The following is a 24,396-nucleotide window of genomic DNA, read 5'->3' as shown; positions in this document are numbered from 1 at the left end:
TCAGAACTGCGCAAACAATGTACAAAGCAGCGAATAAATCTTTGCCCCACTACATTCAGAACTTGTTCCAAATAAGACCAAATACTCATGACCTGAGAGGAATCCTTATGTTCAGCAAGCCAGTAGTAAGGACAAATGTACAATGTCAGAGGAGTTAGTGTGTGGAACACCTCTACAGATGAAATCAAGACAAGTACATCAATACAAAAGTTCACACGATTGTTCAAAAATAATAAATTGTATGAATATATGAAATCTTCCTCTCAGTGACTGAGTTGTCTCATTGTGTCCTCATTTTTTATAGATCAAGGTCTGAGTAACCCAACCTTAAGTGTTCATTAAGGTGTTTGTCACATAGATAGAAAATAAGCTCAGAGGTTAAGCAGCTGTTATAGACAGAGTGATTCGTTTATGTAAAAATGTAGTTTGTTGTTGTTCTGGTTTACGTGCTGAAAATGGTTTTATTTGTGTATGTTCAATGTGTTAGACTTGTACATAGTTAACCATATATGATCAAATAATGTTGAATCCTGGATATGGATTTGTAAGCAATGAAATTTGAAATAAGGGGGTAGGAGCAAGAAAAGTGTAAACTTCATCCTACTCCTTTTCGAGCACACGCGTTCTGTAGACATAGATATATACATGAAAACTTGATGATTTTTAATTTTTTTTTTCTGTTGTTATTTCAATTATATTTGCATGTTCGAAATAAAATTATATCTATCTATCTACTAAATGTGGGTGTGCATGGATGGAGGATGTGTGAGTGCAAGGGGGGGCGTGACATTTTTCTTGTAAAACAAAGGGGGGCCCAGCAAAAAAAGTTTGGGAACCACTGGCTTAGCAGATATGATATATCTACATATCTCTACTCTTAAAAAACACCCTTAATTCAGCATTCTTCTTTCACACATGTGAGAATATTGCCAATAAACATTAACAATGTAGTTATGTAAATGAGCATTGTTTCATGCGCGGACAACGCCGCAGGAACATTTCACCATGGCAACAAACCAGCCCTCAGGAGTCTCAGGCAATGTACAGTTATTTCCATGACAACATCATTAAAAGTTTCTTGGAAGCCAAGTGAAGTACTCTAATCAAACATTAGCAAGAGGAAAACAGCCACGAGACCTCAAGGTGATCTCTCTGTTTTTCTCTTCTGTTTTTTTCTTTTTTCAAATTCCTGTTTAAAAAGATATTATGCACGTTCCTGCTGTTTGATGAAAAATATTCAACTCAGACGGTTCATTAAACTAAAACCTGCTAAATGTGGCACATTACCGCAATTAGCAAAGTTTCTCGGAGTTACTTTTTTGACCCTTCCCACGGTAAAAGTGAGTTGTAAGCTTGCCAAGATCTACAGCGTAGCTCTTATCTGAGCAAACTTACCTGAGTGAAGTGCTCTCTCTCTCTCTCAGAAGAAGAAAAAAAAAAGCAGCTATGAGCAGTCCAGCAGTTCAATGAGAAGCTTTTCATTAAGTATCCAGAAGCTGGAACAAGTTGAACATAAATGACATCATGAACTCCTAAATAGACTTCATTTTGACAGGGCTTTTGTGTGGAGAGATTTTATTTCATCGACAAGATTTCACGACTATGCAGACAAGTTCACGATGACTTAACAAAAATCTTCTCTTTTTTTTTTAGTTTCAGACAGATAAACTAAATGATTTTATCCACTTCCTGTTGTGCAAACAGCACACACTTGGCATGTTTAGGGACATTAAAACTGTCTCCAAACTAATAACAGCTTTTAACACCAAGTAATACTGCGGCGCTGCCGTGTCTCTGTGTGCTTATTAAAGTGCTTTCAAGAACAATGAAAGTGTGGAGCTAAAATATTGACTTTGGTCTCCCGTCCCACTGGTGATTACAAACACCCTTAACCGTTCAAAGTCAAAGATGTATGTAGGTCCATCAAACACGAAGACACAAAACCAGAGACACACAAAGAAACACACTGAATCAGAACTGGCAAACCACCAAGAAGCTCAATAGAGCCAATCTCTCGCTCACACGCCAGGCTGTGAATTCCCAGTTTGCTTTGCAGCGACAATGGGGTGTGTGTGCAAGTCTGCGTCTGTGCGTGAGTGCAGATAAAAACGCCACAATCACTGAATGCAGGCACAAGGGCCACCAAACTAAATGCTTGGACGGAGCTGGCATGAGGACCCATGTACACACACATATATATGATTAGGAATGGATATGCTTGCCAAGACAGTTTCCCCTCTGTTCCAGAAGGCACTAAGGTGCTTAAGCACTCAGCCTATATGGAAAGGCAGAGTGTGACAGAAAGAAGGGGTAGGGTGGGAGGTGAAGAAGACAAAGCAACAAAGCAAGTTGGTCACCAAAATTGCAAAAATTAATTGGTTACACCCATGTGGGCTTTCATTCACACTCAACAATTGCACTTGGGTCTAGTTGGAGCAAATTAAGCCAGTTTTAGGTGAAATATCCATCAGTGCAAATATTTCCATTCATTATCACAATCCGTCCTTGTCCTTACTCAATTAATAGCCGGAGTACTGGTTTAATTCCCTGTAGCTCAAGTCTGATATGGCTTCAGTGTGCTTCTTTACAACATGCGTTTACGATGTCGGTGCATGCAGTGCGTGCAGAAATGTGCGCAAAATTTGGAAGGTGGTGAGGAAAAGAAGGATTTTTCCAACCTTGTTTCCAAAGAAGGTCACGGCGGCAGCTGGAAATTAGTGCAGCGCTGCACGCACATTAGCGGATATTGTTTCAGCCAGGCCTCAGTTGTAAGGTAATGTCAATCACTGCTCTTACTGTGTATCTGCCCCGGGGCCAAGTAGACCACCCTCCCTCCAGACACACACGCAAGCGCTCACAAATCGCAGTATTTTCATATTTCTTTTTGTGGGCTCGTCATCCTGCGTCAATTAGAATCAGCGCTGTAATAAATGGTGCGTGAAAGGCTTTGATGGTGTAAATATTTTATTTGCACCTTCAGCGCTGTTGTCCGTGTAATCTCGCTGCTGCAGCTTTGACTGGCATGGAGGAAAGATGCTGGTTAAAATTCTGAGCTAAAACACACGGGGAGAGAAAATGATACTTTTAATGAAACCGTTGTGAAGCATGCTGAATGACAGCATGGTAAATTGACTGTGCTAAATTGGGCTTAACCTGACATATATCAACATGGGATTTATGTCAGGTTTTTTCATTCTCTGTACTTTAATGACTGCTTTCCTGCAGGAAAGCGGAACAAACATTAACAAGAGTGGTATCAGGTAAAGTCTAAAAAAAGCAAAAACCTTGCTTTCTAAATTGTATTTGTTTGCTTTCATGTATTGAAAATTGAAACAGTCGAAATATCCATTAATCAAAAGAATCATTTACATTCAGATAAGCTCGAGCAGAGGCTACTGCATACATAATCCTAGAGATGGATGCAGAAAAATGGTGAGAAATTTACTTCATTAGATGAGAATGAAAAGGTCATTGCCTGAGATTGTGGCTAATAAGAATCTCCGTCAGCCGGTGGCTGATGTCAAGACCCTCTGTATTAACCAACAATTCACACTAGTTATTGCTATCAAAGTGTATATAGTCTAATTTTGACATGCATTTATTTAAACAGAACTCATCTTCTGTGAAATTGAAGTTTAATCTGAAATTAATTGTATTCTTACGAACTTTTGATCAGCTCAGTGGAAAGGGTACCTGGAAAGCCAGAAGAGAAGACTAGCTAGTGCATGTCATTCTACAGCACTATTAGAGTTACCGGATCATGGGCGCTCAGGACACACAGATCCAGTCAAAGAAAAGAGCTTGGATGGAATAGCAGAACTCAGAGGGTAAAAAATTCACATTTGCAACAAGGCTTTTGGAGTTTTGATTTTACTTAGAATTTTAGCCCTGGGAGAGAGGAAGCAGGTGGGGGCAGGTGAGCGGAGACTGGAGAACAGAGGTGTGGCTGGTACAGTTAGCCGAGAGCAAAGTGGACAGCGGAGAGGGCAGGTTTTATCCGGTGAGAGTAGAAGGTGGATGGTGGGGTGAGGCAGAACTGGTGGCTGGAGGAGAAGAAGAAATTGAGATGGAAAAATGGATAGCTTAGAGGTCAAAAAGAGCACAAGGAGAAGAAGACGATAACTTTATAGTTACAGGTGTGGTGTGGTGTGGTGTAGTGCAGACCTGAACAATCCAGTAGGGAACGATAAAGAGAGCCAGGGGTTAAATACTGCTAAGTCTTGATGAGCTGATGAATCTCAAGTGTGGCTGTTTAATTGGCCAGAGATGCAGGAATGTGGAAACACACCTAGATAGAGGGAGCGAGAGAAAGGGAAAGAGGGGGCAACACGAACATTAGGAAACGAGAGAAAGGTCAAACGGAGGCAACAACAACAGCAATGAGAGAGAGAAGCATAGTAACCAGGGGGCTGTGCAGTGATTAAGCATTCAAAATGATTTTAAAAATGATTTACATTCTACATTCTTGATGCATGTGTTTCATTTTTATTAACTTCTAATTAGAATTCATCCGATTCTTGTGTCACATGGTATGTACAGTAATTTGAACGAGTTCTGGGCAGCATTGTTGTGTGGCTGTTAGAACCGTTACCTGAAAGCAAGAAGGTCTTGAGTTTAACGCCAACATCTTTCCATGTGAAGTTTGGATGTTCACTCTGGCTTCCTCCCACAGTCCAAATATATGAAGTTAGTGGAGTTAGGTTAATTGGTGCTTCTAAACGGACCATAGGTATGAGTGTGAGTGGTTGTGTGTCTCTCTGTGCAAGCCCTGCCACAGTGTGTACTCTGTTGGGATAGGCTCAAGCCCCCTGCTGGAAGAGAATGGATGGATGGACTTTTAGGAATTGAAAGGGCAAGTAGCTGCCAGGTACACTCAAATCAAATGCACTTGATTTAACTGATCATCAGTAAGTGTGAGCACATCTATAAAATCAGATGTTTTTGCAGTTTGCTGGTCTGGAGCTTTCAGGTACGCCTAAATAAAATTCTACAATCTTACCAGGAGTGAATTTCTGAGCATATTCACCCCAACAACAGTCCATGCAAGGCTTGGAAACAACAAAAATACCATAAATACATCTCACACCCTATGGGCCACAGTTAGCATGTTAAATGTTAAAGTTTGTGGCGGCATAACTAGAAGATGATTCAAGCACTGTTTATTTGGAAGGGTTGCCATGCTTCTTCTCTCTAAAAACAAAACAAAACATGGCTGCACAGCTTAAATGTGCAAAGTTGACTCTGAACAAACCACAAGGCTTTATTTTGGACAGAACAAACTACAGATGTTTGGCAACAATGCACTGCAACACCTTAGGCAAAAACCAAACACAGCACATCAGCACAAGCAGCTCACACCAACTGTGAAGCATGGTGGTGGAGTGGTGATGATACGACCTGGGCACTTTGCATTCTTCAATGAACTTCAATGTATGCCAAAGTATTCTAGTCAAATGTGAAGCCATTTATTCACATGCAAAACCTTATCCCAAGCATAGCAGCAACAGAATAGCTTAAACAGAACAGAATCAAGATTTTTACTGCCCTACTTTCAGTTAATGTATTTTGTTTTGCACTATGCATATTTTATATGCCATTAGGTCATTTATTGTGAAAATTCTCATGTAGGAACTATTGTACTGCATGTTGGTTCCACTGGTGCACCTGAGGGAGATGCACGCCCATGTTGATGTGTGAGCATGGCAAGTTGAAGCAAGAGAAGCCAATTTAATTCAGAGAAAGTTGTTTCTTAAAAGTATCTGTAAAGTGCTCATTTCTGCCTCAAAGCATGGGTCAGCCAGCGAGGTATGTTTGTATGTTATATAGATCATTTTATGTCTTTATTTCACTCGTCTTACTATTTCCTTGGATCGTAGTTTGTGATCAAGGTGAAGCTGTAACAACCTCGAGACCTTACAACTAACATTAAAGCCAACTTCATGCCATCAGTAAAAGAACTCTTTATTGACTTTAAGAAGAGGTAGAAGTGATAAAGATACTGAGTGGTCCAGTTAAACTCCAGCCTGAAATGCTGTGCAGAGCAAAGAAGTAAAGAAGAATGGGCCAAAATGTCCCCAGAACCATGTGACAGATGACATATTCATACAGAAAACAATCCGGTCGTTAAGTCTGATGTCACTAGCCGTGTCTGGGCCTAAACTCCGCTGCAGGTCCATATATCAAACGATCACTATGGCATCACAGAGTTGAAAAACTGTCTAAAGTCTTTCATAATATGATCAGCGTTCTCCTCTACCAGGTGTAACAATTGAGTTTAACATCCAGGCATCCATGAAAACGGAATTTATAACATTTAACGGAGTTAGAAGTTAGCAGGAAGTTAGCTCGCTAGCTTCTATCTAAATATAATATAGCATCACCTGACTGTGGGGTCAGGACATGCTATATGTGACTGCACTGTCGAGCGCAGATCCACTCAGCGCAAGCTAGCAAGACAGAAGCTAAGCTCGTTGCAACATGGCAAAATGAACCTCCCCCACCCTCATTCGGATCTGGCCTTTGGAACTATTTTGGTCTTCATGTGAAGTATGACCCTGAAGATAAGCGCGTCATGGACACATGTAAAACAGTATGTCGGATATGCCACACAATGCTCAATTACATGGGTGGGAACTACTGCGTTAGCGCAGTTTGCCCGTTTTATATATATACATATATATACACACACACATATATACTAGGGGTGCAACGATATTCGTATCAATATTGAACCGTTCGATACAGTGCTTTCGGTTCGGTACGCATATGTATCGAACAATACAACATTTGTAATTTATTTTATCAACTTTCCTTCTGACGATGCTGTCTGTGTTGAGCGCTCAGTGAATCTGTGTTCGACTACTCCGCCTAGGCTGCACTGTCAAGCGCAGATCCACTGAGCGCTCAACACAGACAGCATAGTCAGAAGGAAGAGCACAGGGCAAGCTAGCAAGACAGAAGTTAAGCTCTCCTTGCAACATGGACCTCCCCCACCCTCATTCAGATCTGGCGTTTGGAATTATTTTGGTTTTCATGTGACGTATGACCCTGAAGGTAAGCGAGTCATGGACTAAAGTAAAACAGTATGTTGGATGTGCCATGCAATGCTCAATTACATGGGTGGGAACTAGTGTGTTAGCGCAGTTAGCTCGTTAACGTGTTGGCCGTCTAGCCCCATGCACGGGGCGATCGGCGGTAGCTCGTTAACGGAGATTTGCCGTGTTGTGGCGTTAAGGTCATTTCAACGAGATTAACCTGAAAGCACTAGTGGGAACACAACGAATATGACTGCACATTTACGCCGACATCATCCTAGTGCAAAGACAAAAACAACAAGCATGCTACTAACTTTAGCCGAGTCATTTAGACAGCTGTTAGCACATGATTCTCCTTATGCTGCTGAGAATATAGCCTAGAAGAAGCGGATAGTATAGCTTTTATTTTGGAAAGAGACATTTCTCTGTAATAAACTCTCTTTTCCAAAGATGAGTGATTCCTCAATCAGATACAGGGCTTGCAATATCGCTAGCCCGGCGTCCTGGGGCTAGCGATTTTTTCAGTCGGGCTACCAAAATCTATCTCTTCCCTGCCCGTCGGGCTATTGTAGGAAGGAAAAACATATGTCAATGCTTTTGCATTCTTTCAGAAATGTAGCTGGGTAATTATGTCATTGGCATCGGTGAGCCACTCGCGTTTGAATTTGCGCTTGTTTTTTTGCTTTCACTTTGCAATCGTGCGAACTGTGTATAGAGAGCGACAGCACTGATCTGTGAGTGATGATAATTTGTGCACCAATTCCTCTGACATCGTCTTATTAATCGTTAGCTTACTATGCAAACATGACAAGTGAAATCTCCCGCAGCAAGCTTAAACATGTGAGAGGTTGATCGCGCAGAGAATCGCTGAGCTTATGTGAGTGCGTGTGTAAAAGCAGCAGGATTTATATTTTAGTTCTGCTGAGCCAAATAAGACAGGTCAGGGTGAAGAAGTGACAGCCAAAGAAAAGCTTACCACAAAACGGAGAAGTTATGACAAATCAGACTATAAGGCAAAAAGAAAGTGCAGCTTTATGGTTTCATGGACAAAATAATTTCTGTGGCTCCTATATGACGAGCTAAATAACCAGGGCTGCACATAAGTGGTCCGCAGGTGCGCATTCGCTGTCAAAATAAAAAACACGCACAAGGGTTAGGGTTAAATTTAAAAACTGTACTTTTGAGTTAAAATATATATTTATAATTTTAATAAATGACAAATTAAAAAGACATGAACATTTTTTTTGTATCGAAAAAATATCGAACCGTGACACCAAAGTATCGAACCGAACCGAACCGTGAATTTTGTGTATCGTTGCACCCCTAATATATACATACACATATATCAGGGGTCTAGAGTGCGACCAAATTTTTCAGTGGTGCGACTAAAAAAAAATATTTGGTTGCACCTGTGCGACCAACTGTTCGGGTAGCAAAAAAAAAAAAAAAATCTGCAACCTTCCCTGTGGTCAACAACAGACACACATTTTGCCCCTATCGTGGACTAAACCAATCAGAGATAGTAAGGGGCGGGACCTCTCTGATTGGCCGTGGTCCACTTGAAAGTGCAGGTGGAAGTGGGAGGTGAGTAGCTTGAATAAAGCGATATCAATTCATTAAATCCTGAATCGACTTTTAAATATAACTGTGTTTTGCCAGAAACGCCAGATTCTCAGATTAAAGCTCACAAAACTATTTCAACAACAACCAAACAGCAAATGAGAGCAGGTACACGGATTCCACACAAAGACGTAAACACAGAACGGGCCCCTGACGTATCAGAATCAGCTTTGTCTTTCTTGGCTTTCTCACCCGACCGCCCGTAGACGGACACGCTGTCGGAGCTTAGTGATCCTGATGCGTCCGGTCCGCGCTGCGATTACGTCTTTTTGCGCTGATTCTGAGCTGCAGGTTTTGTCTCTCTCCAACCAAAATTCACCGAGCCCGCAGCGAAAGAAGCAGCAAACTGCGCTTCACTTTGATCAATGTCGTCATGAATTTTGCTGTTTTGCTTCCACGACTATTAAAATCACACTTCATGCACAGCTAGCTCTCTCTCTCTCTCTCTCTGTACTTCAAGAACAGTTTCCCGTCTCCAATCTCTGTTTTCTGTATTATTCATTCGCTTATTACCCACCAGTCTACCGTTGTTTACAGCGCTGTCGGCTGCTGTCTTTTTCTTTTCTTTTTTCACTTAAATGACCTCGGACAAGAAAGCCTATTTTTTTCTGTTGTTCAATACTGAAGAAATTTAAACTTTATATGCAGAACATTGTAGAATATTTTTAAGGTTATCTGCTATAAAAAGCCAGACCAGGAAAATCTCCTTCATGTTTTTCTGTGTTTTATTCTCAGTTACTTTCACACAAAGGCATCTGCTGTGATGTTCACAATTCTGATGAAGTCAGTACTGATAAATGATCAGAATTATAATATTTCTGACTCTTCTGGCTAAGTTGAATCGAATCGGGACTTTGAAAACCGGAATCGAATGGATTATAGAAATCAGTGATGATACCCAGCCCTAGTGAGCCACCTAGCCACGACAGAAGTGGATGTAGCTGTAATAGGAAAAGAACTATTGCTAACTTTTCTGTTAAGTTAAGGCCTGATCCTTCTGAAATTCATAGCCAGTGCTCTGACACGGTGTCATCAATCTTTGAATGCTGAAAAAGCACAGTGTATCCAGAAAAACACATTATATTATATAAATTATTATAAAATTTGTGTGCGCCTAACGCCTAACCGGTACGCCCATGGCAAAAAGTTAGTCTAGAGCTCTGTATATACACACATATACACACACACACACACACACACACACACACACACACACACACACAGTAGAGTATCAATTATTACACAGATAGTGAGTATAGGACCTTTTTTCCTATCAGACTCAACAATTTGGGCTGCAAAGGGATGACATACTGTGTAGCAGCATGAAAACAGTGAGCGTATGCTGGCCTCCCACATGCTACCACTTGTACAGTTGAAAATGCAGAGACGTCTTTCTTCTTTCTTCCCCCTGCGGTCTACATATTAATTGTAACTTTTCCTGTAGTAAATCACTGTCAAGCTCTAGAACAAAGACTTAAAGTGTGATCATATAGAATCTTAGATCTCTTAAATTGTTTTATTTTGGATTAGAAGACCTTAGTTTGATGTACCCCTGAAAACATTTTCTTATGCTGGCCAAACAGCATTTAGATCAATGAACTGAGATGATAAACAAATGAGAGACGACACCGAAAAGTGTGTTAATGTTCAGCCTCCCTTGCATTTGTCTTGCGTCCAAAGTTTCTCCGTTTCAAACCAAGAGGACATCACAGATGACAAATTGACAACAGCTGCAACTGTAAGACAAGAATTCAGAAACCGCCGCTTTTATTAGAAACGACTGAAGTGAATGATGCGAAGTGAATAATGATCTTCTGTGGATGGCTCCCGCCTCAATATTTCACAGTAAGTGATGATCTCCTAAACATAAAGGGTGTCGTTGAATCCATATTTCATTGGAGAACAATGCAGTGTTACTGACATACACAAGCAGGAAATGTGCTTACAAAGCATCAAAAGAACTGTCGCACAGTATGGATGGCTGCAGAATAATATAGGGCACTGCTGGATGGATGTAACAAGCTTCACAGCTACACGCATCATTTGATCACATAATACAAAAGGTAGTGTGTGCGTCCGTGTGTACGACATGCATCATTTGATCAGGTAATACAAAGCTTTGGTGCTTGTGTTTGTGCACAAGTTTGCCTGGCATGCATCATTTGCCTATATACTACAAAGCTGCAATATGCTGTGAGTGTATGTGTGTGCGTGCATGCAATATGCATCAACTAGGGAAGAAAAAGTCTGAGTGCATGCTTGTATCTGTTTGTCTACAAAATGTGTGACATGCATCATTTACTTAGATAATACAAAGCCTGCGTGTATGTAGGCTACAAGCAGTTGTATATCTAACAAGAGGGCTTTTTGAATAAGAGAGCGATGAGTCCTGTCAGTTCTAAAGCATGCGCACGCACACACACACGCACGCACAAACAGAGACGCACACATGCTGACTTTCTGCTAAATTAAGCACAGGACGACCCTACAGACAAGACATCAGACAGCAGAGGCATTTTCTGACACACACAACTTTTGACACAAGCCCATAAACAAGCTAAGTGAGTGACTAGAAATAAATATGCACAGGGTGCACACACACACACAAATACAGACATCCTGGTGGAGACACGTCCCAGTGAAGCGCCACATAAATTGGGGCATGCATTATTAACTGTCTGGGGTTTTTAGAGCTTGCACTGGGACAGCTGTAGGTCCAAACAGCCTGACATTAGAGAGCAACACAGGGAAACTCTATGCATGACAACAACCGAGCAATCAATAATTCAATGACTCAGTCAATCAATCAACACTTTGGCAGTTTTACTCATGGCAAATGGATTTTATCCTTTATTTAACAATTCTGGATGGTTGGGACAACAACCCCCCCAAAAAAATCTAAGTATAGAGAGTTGTATTGGAGGGTAATTACACTGTTATAGAAAGGGAGGAAAACTAAACAAACAAAAAAACACAAGCAAGTTTTGGTAAAATCCAGCAGTAGTACGATATCGGTGCCCTTGAGATTTCTGCTGCTATCCAACTATTTGAATTTTGTCCACATGTGAATTATGAACCCTATGAATCAATGATGGAGGTGGAATCATTCTCGTTATTTAGACTGGCATGGCAGGAAATTAGCTAGATACCACTGCAAGTCAGCCACACATGCCTAGAGACCAATTGGTAACCCTCTGGAAACTACAGATCGCTTGGGAAAATGTGTATCAAAGAGGGTGCTGCACCAAAAACCTCTTTGCTTTGGTTGCTAGCAGATTGCTAGTCACCTATAGCTTATCCGGGCATTAGATTGATATCTGGAACACTCCCCATCTAGTCGCTGAGCAGCAGTGAAAGTGGGAAAAAGGGTGAGGCAAAGTAAAAGCTGTGCTTTATTCCTTTAACCAACAGGTTTAAAAGGAGCAACTTTTACAGTTTCACTACCGCTAGGCAAGCAGTTAGGAGTGTGTTTGGAGACAAGCTGGTATCTTCCATGGAAACTACAGGTGACAATGGCTGCTTGCCGGTTACCAAAGAAATTACAAGGATGTGCAGGACTGTATACCTCTTTGCAACCAATGTCACTCAGCAACAGCCAGCAACTACTTGGCAACTGGTGGGGGATTTTTCTATTGCAGCCTGTGGTTGCCAGAGGGTTTCTGACCATTCTCTAGACCTGTGTGACGGTGGCCTATTGGAGAATATAGGGAACCTTGTATGCTAGAAGCAAACAACTACATCTTACTTGTAAAATGTGTGCGTGGTGACACAATGCGTGTCAATAATAAATGAATCCCAGCAGTAAGAATTCGCCTGGCATCTCTGCCAAATATTCTATGAATTATTGTGAAAAACTCTAAACACAAAGCACTTCTTGAACAATGAAACATAAGGTTAACATTTTAAAACAACACAAATGACATTCATTTTCTGAAAATATGTTCATGTCTCACTTTCAAAAATAAATACTGTGAAAAGAAGTTGTACACACTTTAATCAAAGTATAACACAGATCATCACTCAGTTTCACGAAATGAAATAAACCAAGCTAAATCACGTTCCAATTTAAAAGGATGCAGAGTGACAGATCAGACTCTCATACTGATGGTAAAGCCCTGAATGTATGATCAACTGAATATCTGTGTAACAGCTGCACCAGTAACCATCAGTAAGAACTAAACAAAACACACTTTTACCTTTTTCCTAAGCAAGAAATGGCTCTACTGTCACTGTCACAAGTAATCAGCACTTAAAAAATATTCTAAATGAAATCCTAAATCTGGTGAATTATTTGTACCAAAAAGACTGGTATAAAAGGTGTTCGGTGAAGCCGTTTGACCATGCCGATAGACTGCCAAGAGAAGGTATTGACATTACAATAAAAAAGACCGCGCACACAACAGTCATTGTTCAGTACACTCTCTGTACAATATAAGCCAAGATGACTGCTGCCAGCGCGAGCCCGATCCCAATCTTCTTCAGCATTTCTCTGTCCAGACTATTAGATCCAATGGAGAAGGTGCACGAAGAAGGCATGGGAGCAGAAACATGGACGCCATTGACCTTTTGTTCCTGTGGGAGGAAAACAAGCAGATTAAAAAGAATCCCAACACAAATCAGAGAGTTTTTTCTGCACTATTTGTAACGATTGGTAGTTTAAATGATTTAATTTTAGCATCATCTGTGATATGTGAAAACCCATCTCCTATGCAGACACACAGAGAGCTTGATACTGAGTTCATATCGTGTAATTCTGGTGGAATCATCTTTAAAATAAATCAGCTGGCCACAGTCACAAATCAAAGAAGGCTTGACAGCACAGTGAAAAAGATAAAGAAGAGCATTTAAGGACCAAACCCCAGCTGTCTTTGAGTCTATTCCACAGCACACACAAGCTATTTCTTTAAATATGACACTTCAGCCAACTAAATAATTTTTTAACTGCAGTTCCTGGACAGATGTGAGGCAAGCCCCAAAAGAAATATCAAAAAATAAAAAGAAATAAATCCATTCATAGATCATACGTGTTGATTACTGTGTACATTTTGAAATATATCTATGGATGCTGGCATGATGATAATGACAGGGATTTATCACTTCCTCTGCTTGCTCACTGCTGTCTCTTCCTTACACCTTCTGTCTCTCTCCATCTGTTTCCTCTCTAGAACTCAGTTTCATGTGGAAAGGAAAACAATAATAAAGTGAATTTAAAATGCAGTGCTTGTTTTAATACTTTGCGGATGAAAGCATTCATAAAAACTGGCCATTTGCTTATGCAAATGAGTGCATTTCAATTATGATGCTATTATCTCTGTGTAAGCAGTTAATGCAGTTTTGTAGTGATCCAATTACTGCAGAGTGCTGTCTATTGAATGGAGCTGATGTTGAGAAGGTGCACTGTTATGTAGTTAGAGAAGCCTGGATTGACATGAGGAAAGACGACTGATGTGATGGTGTTATAGCAGCACGGCTGAAGCAAGACTGTGATAAAAAGACAGTGACTGCATTTGTATTACAGTGAAATGATACTGCTCTGCTACAGCTATCAATTCAGCCTACAATATTAATATCCTAAAATAAAGAACAAAGCAACCTCCTAAAATCAATAAGAGGATGCAAATGGCTACAGATAGTGTTCTTCATCAGTGGCACATACAGTGCTGTATAATCAGACAATTGGCAATATGTTAGTAAATTTGATGTTGATAAAAATGGTGATATACTATATGGCTCAGACCTCAACACCCTAAACCTCTGGTCAACACAACTACTGCTACACTCAACCTCTGCGAAAACACTGATGATTGCAAGATGACAGCAGAGGAAACTTGTCTCCAAACAATCTCAGTCCAATTTGTACCAACTGCAATGAATCTGAGACAGATTGCCAACACGTTGCCATTAGTCTGAGTCAGCCTGCACGGATGAGCCCAACTCGTCACCACATCTCTGCAGCAGTGGACTCGACTTAGCTGGTTGCCAACTGGTTGTATTCCAATTACATTGCTATACAAAAGTAAGGTTGCCAAACAGTTATGTCATTTTGCAGTTAAACTGCTGTCCTGGGGTAACTAAGTCACTATTTGTGGGGAAATTAAGACTGAATACAAGTACTTAATGTCTCTATATAGACGGCAATAGATTTGCAAGTTTCACCAGTTTAATTAACTATATTATCACAGACAGAATGCAAAGAAATGTCAGCCTGACCACCTTTGAGTGGTCAGACCTGGTCCCTGTTGTTGAAGAAACCATTTCAAAGGTAGCAACAGTGCAAGTTCATTGCACACGACTGCAAAAGTTTTGGTCGTGCCGCAGTCTCCAACTACTGTCTGATTGTAGCATTTCATATTTTGGGAATGTTCATAAAAGGCGTTAATCCGTTAGACTGATTTCTAATATTTAAATATGTAATATATGTTCAGTGTGCAGTCCTTCATTTACATTTGTTATCTCATTATTTTAGTCAGGTTACCCACTCCTGATTCAAAGCATTTTTTAAAAGTTAGATTTAGCAATTTCCATGTTTGGCATGAAACATTTCAACAATGTGCATGATCATGTGACGTTCAAAAATGCAGTTTGTGGTGAGAAAAACATCAAAAACTCGTTTCAGGCCTTGATAGCTGTAATAATTCAGTTAGTAACACTGACTATTAATGACTAGGCCAATTTCTCCCTGGCCTCCACCCACCGTCATTGATCACCATTCTGTTTGATTACACATTTATACGATTTTATCGTAATGTATGAGAACGGAGACCTTAGGTGTGATTTGAAGCTAGGCTAATTAAATGATTGATTTATAAATAAATAATCCTTCACGGTGTGGTACTTTTAATTTCAGCCTTAAACAAATTGCAAGAAGAGGAAGACGGGGAGACAATCGATCCAAATGTCCTTGTTCATGTACGTTGCTTTAAAATACGCCATCATCTTCATATTCCACGTCTCTTTAACACGTAATATGTGGTGTTTCCAATTTTCTGTACCTTTCAAGCTTTTGTTATTAGGCCAACAAAGAAAAATTCCAAAATAGACTTTACATACAAACATACTAAGATATTTTTACCCAAGGACTGAAAGCAAAACAATGGCAAACTTTGTTGACTACAAACACCTACCTGCATGTACACTATACATTCATATGAAACTGAGCATCGTTGCACGCCTACACGTCTTGCACGCACATGGCTGCGTGAGTGAGCAGCTGCACAGTGTCTTGTCCTCTGCCTCTCTATCCTCCGCATTACTCTCGCTCCCCTCTACTTGCTGGAGGTTGTGAATGCTACCTTGCCACCCACTCTTTTCCTGAACACACTGCCATGAATGGGTTCCTCTGTTACGGGCACACAATGGTGAATGGATACTATAACCGACAACGCCTAGGTGACACATCTCTAAGTCACTTACAGTAACTTCAAACAATGAGTCGAGAGAGAATCTGTAACAGTCGTCTAGCTGACGCATCAACATTTGCTTAATGTTAGGATCACAGCTTGACTCGCTAATGGCAAAGTGATACGCTGTTTTGTTTTTAAAGATGCTTGAAAACAATAAAGGTGCAAGACACACTTGCCACTGAGCCACTTGCCTCATGACTGTGAGAATTGCATCATGATGGATGAACCTCATTCAGATTTGGATCGCCCATCCTCTCTCATCCAGAACATCATATTTATAAAGTTCTTTTCTATGAAGATAAATGCTAAGTATTGTTAGTATGGTAATATAGTATTATTAGGGATAGTAGTGATAGTTTTGCGGTGCATACCACACCGGGCAGAGAGGCAGCTGATAAGCGTGTGTGCCCAAAAAACCCTTATCAATAAAGACCCATCACCTTGCAACGGCGGGTGCGTGGGTCATCCTGTCACGGATAGGTTTTAAAAGAAAAGACATGGCAGATGAGGAAAAAGTTACAAGACAAAGTAAATATTTAATTACCACTGTGACAAAAGAAGAAGTTTATAAAGCGTAAAGGACTAATGCAAGAGAAATAAATATGCTGTGGGCAAAGTCCACCACCTTCTCCTCTATGCTTCTATTTATCTGTCTCTCTGCAGGTGTCTTTTAACAATGGGGTGCCAGAAGAGACACTGAACACTACAGTCGAAAATCTATTACTAGTAAGAGGGATAAGTGAAAATCCAAGTGCCAGTAGGTGCGTGTCAGCACAGTAGGAAGCAGCGGAGCAGAAGAGCAGAAAGGAGAGAAGGAAAAACTGAGAAGAAATGAGAAGCACAAGAACGGGAGCCCCCACCCCCAAAAAAGAGATGTGGCTTTCAGTGATAGTTTACCACCTGCTAGCTGGCATGCTGAGTTTGTGCATTTCTGTGAGAAAGACAGCTGGCATTTGTGAGTGAGTGTGTGTGCACATGTGGAGACCTGTGGTAGATAATGTCTGTCTCTCTGCTCACAGCAGTAAAACACAGCAAAATAATCCCCCTGAAAATCATCTAACACTACACCAGGAGTACAGACTGCCTAGCACAGCTAGATACTTTTCCCTCAAGGTCTAAGGCTTCTCAAATGTCTGTTTCTTGGAGAAAAAGAAAGAGAGAGCGAGCGGGGGAAAAAAAAGAAAACGAAAACTCTTGCTCCAGTTCCACATATGCACCTTTTTTAAAACAAAATCTGCCTGCGCGTCTGCTGCAGCCTTTGCCAATACACTGACATATTCGCACAAAAACACACACTGTGAAATGCACAACACATCACGAGAGCCAGGAAGCACAGTGCACAATGGTCACATTTCTCACATGATCCTCACCAGCTGTCAGTGTCACTCTAGACACACACAGACCATGGAAGTTGGTGCGTGCGCGTATAAACAGATACTGTAACAGGCTCCTTAGTCACGGCTGATTCAACAAAGCCATAATGACAATCACAGTGTGCTGTAGCTGTATTTACAACAGAAAATAGGGACAGTTGGGGAAAAAGGAGGAATTGCAAATTTTTCTTTTTCTCACCAAAAGGTCATTAATCTAAAACCAAAGATGGAAAGAGTGATTTACCCTAATGTATGAAAGTCTCAGGGCAGCAAAGCTAGAGCACTAGCACTATGCTCCTGAGGGCTGGCAGTGTAGTGTGACCCTCCTGCCTTTGCCAAGCTCCCAACCCCAGGGGAAACCGTAGTTCTTACTAAAAAATGTCTGCAAATCACCACTACTGATAAGGATGCTATTTCTTGACAAGCTTTCTGTAACTAAACTATCACTAGTCAACTTTTCGCATTTACTTCTATTCAAACTTGGTTAAAGTTAGCCATTCACTTTTGACATTTTTCCATCAATTTTGGAGGTTATTATTACTGATATCCATACTCTCTAGTCAAAATGTCATCATTTATATCAATAAATCAACTTTCCACAGTGGCTAACTGCACTTCAGGCCTTTAAGTGAGTACCACACTTAAAGTAGCCTTTGCCTCCAAAGGACTCTTGATGGACGATACATCAATCAGTCCATCAATTTATAAACTGCTTAGTCAACTCAGTGTTTTGTTAATTTATGCTAATCTGCCCAATTACTTTTGAGTGAACCTCTTAAGAAAGGCCTGAACACCACAATCCCTCAGTGTAAAAACTGCGTCACTGTCAAAAAAATGTTTGGGCCAAACTGTATTCAGCTTTTGTGCAGAATCACTTTTATCCCACTATGGCTCAGAAAACCACAGCCAATCAATGGAAACTAATCAGTTCTATTCTAAAAACAGTCTATAAAACAGTGTTTTCAAGAGTTTGCTGTGATTTTTATGTGTGTGTTTTTTTTAATTGTGTTGTTGTTTCCACTGTTGTAGAGTAAGATGTCAGAAGGACTTGTGTCCAAGCAAACAATTTGTATTGGAATGTAATTTGTAACATAATTACCACACTGATAGACATTAACTTTAATCAAAATGATCTCAAGAGATTTGGTACGGACACTCAAGTCCTAACCAGCTTCTATCACTGCAGTGCTAATGATAACTTGTCATTAAAACACCATGACACACACATCTTGGTCTTCATACAGTCATTGCTTGTATAGAGTGTATACAACACTTGTCTATAAAGCTGTTCACAAAGAGACAAACGCATATGGTTTGCACAGTTTACAGTTACTGTAACTAAATACAGAAGAGCACTACATGTGCTACACTATAGTGTTGGGTGTGCAAACACATGACTGATCAAACACATGGCAGGCAGTCACACACAGACAAACGGGGGGAAAAGGCACATGTTTACAGGTACTGGGAAAAGTACACAGACATAACAGCAAAATAGCATTTGCAGATACACACATAAATTTTAAATGAGCAAATGGTGGGATAAAAGGTCCGTGTTAAAGTGAAAAGACTAGCACTAAAAAGAGAACGCACAAGAGAAATATGCCAGTTTCCATGAAAAGGGTGAAAACAACATGCCAAAAGAAAAGACAAGAGCACGAGTGGTGTTTTGGGAATGTTTTCTTGTTGGGGGGAGAAAAAGACAGAATAAAAGATGGGCTGGGATAATGCTTTAGCCACCTTGCTGTTCAATGCTTTATAGCTTTTGAAGATGCTGGACTTGTTAGTGGTGTTGGAAAACGAGCTGACATGTCAGAAAGCGTAGCTGTATTGCTCAATTTTTGTGTCTCCCTGGAAACGCCTGTGTTATCATTGGTGCTACATTAAGTTGTCAGTTTGATAAAGATGTTTCTTTAATTTCCCTGTTTTATCTATTTGACTGTGCTGTCTTAGCACTGACGTCTCTCAGTCTTTGTACTAATTTGCATTCCTTGTGTCCACTACGTATATCCACTTGCATTATTTTATGCTTTTAGTATATTCGGTTTTAAATTTCCAAAAAAAGAAAACGGTTAAAGTAGTTAATAGCTCTCACGTAAATGAACTTGTTGGGTCGCTGTGTAAAATACAAATAAAAAAATGGACAAATCTCATAAATCAACAACTTTTTGACACATATTACTGCCATCAAATCATTGCCTTCTGCCCCCCATCCCCACTTCTGCCTTGCTCTGTCATCCTGGAAGAAACGCTTTCTATCTGAACAGAAATATTGCATCATAGGATAAAAGGTGATCAGTAATCCTTTTCTATGCAGCGTCTGTAACACCGAAATGACACGCCACGCTCAAGAGGAGGACACACTTCTAAATAAAACACAAGACATGGATGAGACACTTAAAAATGTAGTGGTGTTTGTTTACAATGCCCACGCTTGGTTATGGCTATGAAAGCATGCAAAAACATAAAGACTGCTCTAAACTGAACAGGTTTTTTTGCATTTACTTTTTCTACCCATGGTTCAAACATTAAAAGCTGTTTGAACTCTTTGACATTATGAGGCAGAATGAGGATTTGCAATGCAATCTGACATGTTAGGCTGGAACACAGAAAACACACCTGACTGATATTTTGATGGCGTAACATTTGGCTCTGAAGTGGAGCCGCTGTAATGTAACTTGACACGCTAAACGAAATGCTTAAAAAATAACGATACCTGCTGTTTTCAAGGCAAAACAAATGATCTGCTATTAGAGCAAACAAAGTGGAGCAAAGGCCAAGCAAAACCCTTTGACATTTTAAATACAAGGTTTAAAAATAGACCAATTTCAGAGGATTAACCGCTCCCTGACCAAAAATTACATCCCGATCTTTGATTTTGGCTTCTTTCTTGACAAAGAAGATGACAACACGTGAGGATAACGCAACATCAAAGCAAGAACTCACAACAATTGCACGTCAGTCCGAAGGAACAAATAAAGGAAAATGAACTCCTACAGAGAAATACTGACTTTTGTGCGAGCTCCGTGTCTGTGTGCATCACCACTGCTTCTTTTACACACACGCAATCATCACATAAACAAAACAGAAGCACCTCATACAGCCCGCGGCCAGTCAGAGTCTGCCAGGCACACTGGGGAAGACAGCATAAGCAAGTATGTGCTTAGAAATGTGTACGTATAATAATCAACATGTGTGTATAAGCTTTCTTTTACCATTGACTACTGCTATATGCAAGTGTGTCTGAGTTTACGTGCTATAAACACTATGATGCAAAGCAAAGGCAATCCCACCCACACGCTCTGTACTAAAACCCCTTTTTTTCTAGTTGCATTTAGAAGATGTATTTCAAAAACTACAAACTGACCAGATGCCTTCTCTTACTGGGAATTTACATCGAACGTAAAGAAGGAGAGAGAGAAAAAGCTGGCAAATTTCAACTCCATTTCTGTTATCCTGCCAATTTGTGGTTATGGAGGAACATTGTTCACTACCTAGATTCTTCCCTCTTTCCCTCCTCCAGATCTCTCCCTTTTACATTCTGCCTTCCATACAAGCTGTCAATTTACTCTCTTGAGGGAGCAGAGCAGTTTTCTTCTCCCTCTCTATTCTCTTGGTCTTCTTGAGGAAATATGCTGTGAAAAGAGCTGATTATTATATGGCACTCCAAGCTCCTTCTCTGAGTCTTGATCTCTCCATCTCACTCACTCTCTCGCCATCATTCCTGCTTTATTTTCCAGTCTCTCTCTCTCTCTCTCTCTCTCTCTCTCTCTCTCTCTCTCTCTCTCTCTCTCATTCAACCCCTTAATTTCGTCTGCAGATGAGGACTGGTGAAGAAACTTTTTCCTTCACCATGATGTGCTTTCTTTGCTATTGTGTCTCACCAAAAGACTCATTACTGTCCTTCCCCTCATGTTGAAAGTGCTATTTGTGTGAATGAAGGACTAACAGGTGTAGAGAGAGTAACAGAGAGAGAGAGCGAGAGACCGGGAAAGAGAAGGAAGATGTGATCCATCTCAATAAAAGAAAAAGTATGGTGTCATTAATGCTTTTTATTACATGGTGGGAAAAAAGCACACTTAGCAGTTTATAGATCTTAAGGTGGCCGACATGAGGTTCAACAATACACACAAAAAGATCTATACATAAGGTGATGATCTTCCTCTCTCTGTAGAAAATCAAAAGTGTTTCTTGTCCAGTGTTTAAAGCAAAAAAACACAATTTACTACACTTTGGGATTAGTTACACAATAAAACCAAAACGTCCAACAGAGGTTTTGTGTTTTCTGTGGATTTTGCCTCATCTGGTCCATAAAAGCATCGTCACAGACACATATTCTTTGCAAAAAAATTTGGGGATGCTTTTGGATCACTATTAATTTATCCACATTACACATCCATCCGTAACTGTAATACATTGTTGATATATTCACACATCTCTGCACCTATTAAACCAACTCATTCACCAGTTTTGGGCAACTAAGCCACATTCATCCAAATATATCTGTCGCTTTTTCCCAGCTATCCACGCAGGCTTTCATATCCTATTCTTCAATAAATGCATCCATCTATCCATCTGGCCATGATGCTTTGTCCTCACACACATCACTACATGCTGGCTTTTGTGCATTCATTACTCTCCATTTCTGACATGAAAGACATCTCACTTTGGACATTACAGACCTCAGTCCTTTCCCCTGCCAATCCCAACCACCCACTTATCTGCCACTTTCTTTTTCTTGGTTTTTTTGCCTTACATTGCTCCTCTGCATCCTAGATGAAACGACAAAGCTCAGATTCTTTCCTTCTATCAGCCATCCAGCTATCATGCACGTCATCACACACAGTCTCTTATCCTGCTCTTTTTTTCCTTTTGCCATAAGCCTGCAATTATAGACCCTGCCACAAGACACAGGAGTGAATATGCGCCTTACTGCAATCACTCGTTCGTCTCTTACTCCACCTTTTTCTGCAGTGGACTCAGCTGCAGACACTCACTGTTGCACCTCTCTCTCGACCTCATTTGTACACATTGAAAACAATATAAACCAAAAAAAATCCAAATTTTAATTAATCACTCCATAACGAACTCCACCTGCTGCCACTGTGCTTCTACCTCAGCCCTTTTCCCCATTACTGTTTCTTACAGAATGGCTTCTTGAAACCACTTCTGATGAGGCTTCAGTGAACAGTAGGTCAACTGTATCAAGTGAAGGGTCAGATGCATCTCTCGGGTCATGTGTCAGGTATTTAGTGGATTTATAAAGAATATAGCTTTCAGATACTGTTCACCTGCTATATTTATATATGTTTTTTCTTAACTTTGGAATTTTTAATAGACTCAACAAAATGGGAAAACATTTTGTATACTCGTACAATAAGCCTGTCTTTTCCAGACACTATTGTTTTTCCCAGAGAGTAGGTCGATTACTACGCTCCGCTTAAGTGCAACTCAGTACCATTAAGAGCTGACAATGCAGGTCATCAGGATTGCAGATCGTCAGTATCACTGGAGATTTTACTTAATATAACTCAGTGCTTAATTGCAAATACACCATGGAAAGCAGAGAAGCATAAACGGAACTTTTCAAGTTCAAGTCCTTGACTTGCTCAAGTACCAGCAAGTCAAGACAGTCAAACTCAAAAACCTTCACAGCAGCAGTTTTGTTTGCAAAGGGATATAAAAAAAAAATAAAAATAAAAATAAAAAAATCAATGTTTCCTATTCAGCTACTGCAATTCCAAAAGATTCTCTCTCTTCTTCCTTCTGTCAAACTCAACCTCTTAACATAAATTCTCTTCTACTTCTCAGTGACCTTATCTCCCTTCTCACCTTAAAAAATTCCAGAATTTCACCTTGGGTAAGGGAATAGCTGGAAATATATGTATTTGCCCATTAAGCATGAAAAACAGTGTGCAGGTAGAGTGCTGGGTTGTTGCTGGATCTGAATGGGCATTCAATATGTGAATATTTCCAAAAGTTAGCACAATCGACCCACAATTAGTCTGTGTTGCACTATTTACACCATTTATATATGTGCAGCCCTGTTTGTTTTTAACCATTACTTAGTGATAACGATCAAGTATGGACATCTAACAGTGCCCGTCTCGTTAAAATGAGTCAAAGTTCCATGAATCCGAGTTTAATCAAGCTTAGGGATGCTGGAGTGTAACTGCCTCCTCTACAGAGGTTTTCGAGAAAACAAGTTACCAGTAGACGTTTGGGTAAACTGGCTCTATACAGGCCCATCGTTTCATTTTTGAAGGGATTACTGGTGTGTTGTTTTTTTGTTTTTTCATTTTCTTTTAGTGCTGCCTGAGGTGATTTTGGTTCATCTATCTTGAAGTGTGATCTGATGTGTGTGTGTATGAATTTATGGGCAATCCACATGTTTCTTTAGTGTCCAACAAAATAAGGCCTGGATTATTGTGTAAGATTTTCTTTTGGAAGACTGCAAGCGTTTGAGAATGAAGCTGGGTGAGGGGCGAATGCTTGTGTGCTGGATGACCTGCGGGATTCATAAAGCTAGTAGTTTTACAAGGCCTAGTCTCCTCTTCTGAACTTTTTACTGCTGAGTGACGTGCCACTTGGCTTCCTGTGAAATCCTTCTTTTCCCTTTCTTTTTGATCTCAGTTTCTGCTCTCCATTTCTCTTTCTGCTTGCTTTCCTCTTCATCCATGCCCCCTCCCACCATGTCTCTGTCTGTTCCTTTCTTCCCCTCCCTCTACGTCTGGCAGTAAAGGCTGATGGAGTGTGAAATTAGAAAGTGTATCATATTCTGCTCTGTGGCTCCATGTCCTGAGCTATAAGCTATAGCTAGTCAGAGTGAAAAATAACATGCAGTGAAACAGATACATTAACATGGTTTTGTGTGTACATGTGCGTGTGTGTGTGTGTGTGTGTTGAAAAGGACAGTTTAGCCGGCCTGCAGCTTATCTGAAATTACTTATCTCACGGATGATACAC

The 24,396-nt window shown here is 40.4% G+C and overlaps 1 protein-coding gene across 1 annotated transcript in view; it reads right to left on the bottom strand.

Annotated features, from left to right (window-relative positions):
• Positions 1-11,475: 11,475 nt before the first annotated feature.
• The window catches only part of cdkal1 (CDK5 regulatory subunit associated protein 1-like 1), a 258,575-nt gene continuing 245,654 nt past the window's right edge, over positions 11,476-24,396 (bottom strand). Inside the window, exon 15 of the mRNA XM_014410796.3 lies at positions 11,476-13,226. Coding sequence (XP_014266282.2) covers positions 13,065-13,226 — 162 coding nt within the window. The 3' untranslated portion in view covers positions 11,476-13,064. The remainder of the gene's footprint in view (positions 13,227-24,396) is intronic.

Source organism: Maylandia zebra, linkage group LG11, assembly GCF_041146795.1.
Source record: "Maylandia zebra isolate NMK-2024a linkage group LG11, Mzebra_GT3a, whole genome shotgun sequence".
Taxonomy (NCBI): Eukaryota; Metazoa; Chordata; class Actinopteri; order Cichliformes; family Cichlidae; genus Maylandia; species Maylandia zebra.
The sequence above is the reverse complement of the archived record's forward strand: the minus strand, read 5'-3'. Positions and strand labels throughout refer to the sequence as shown.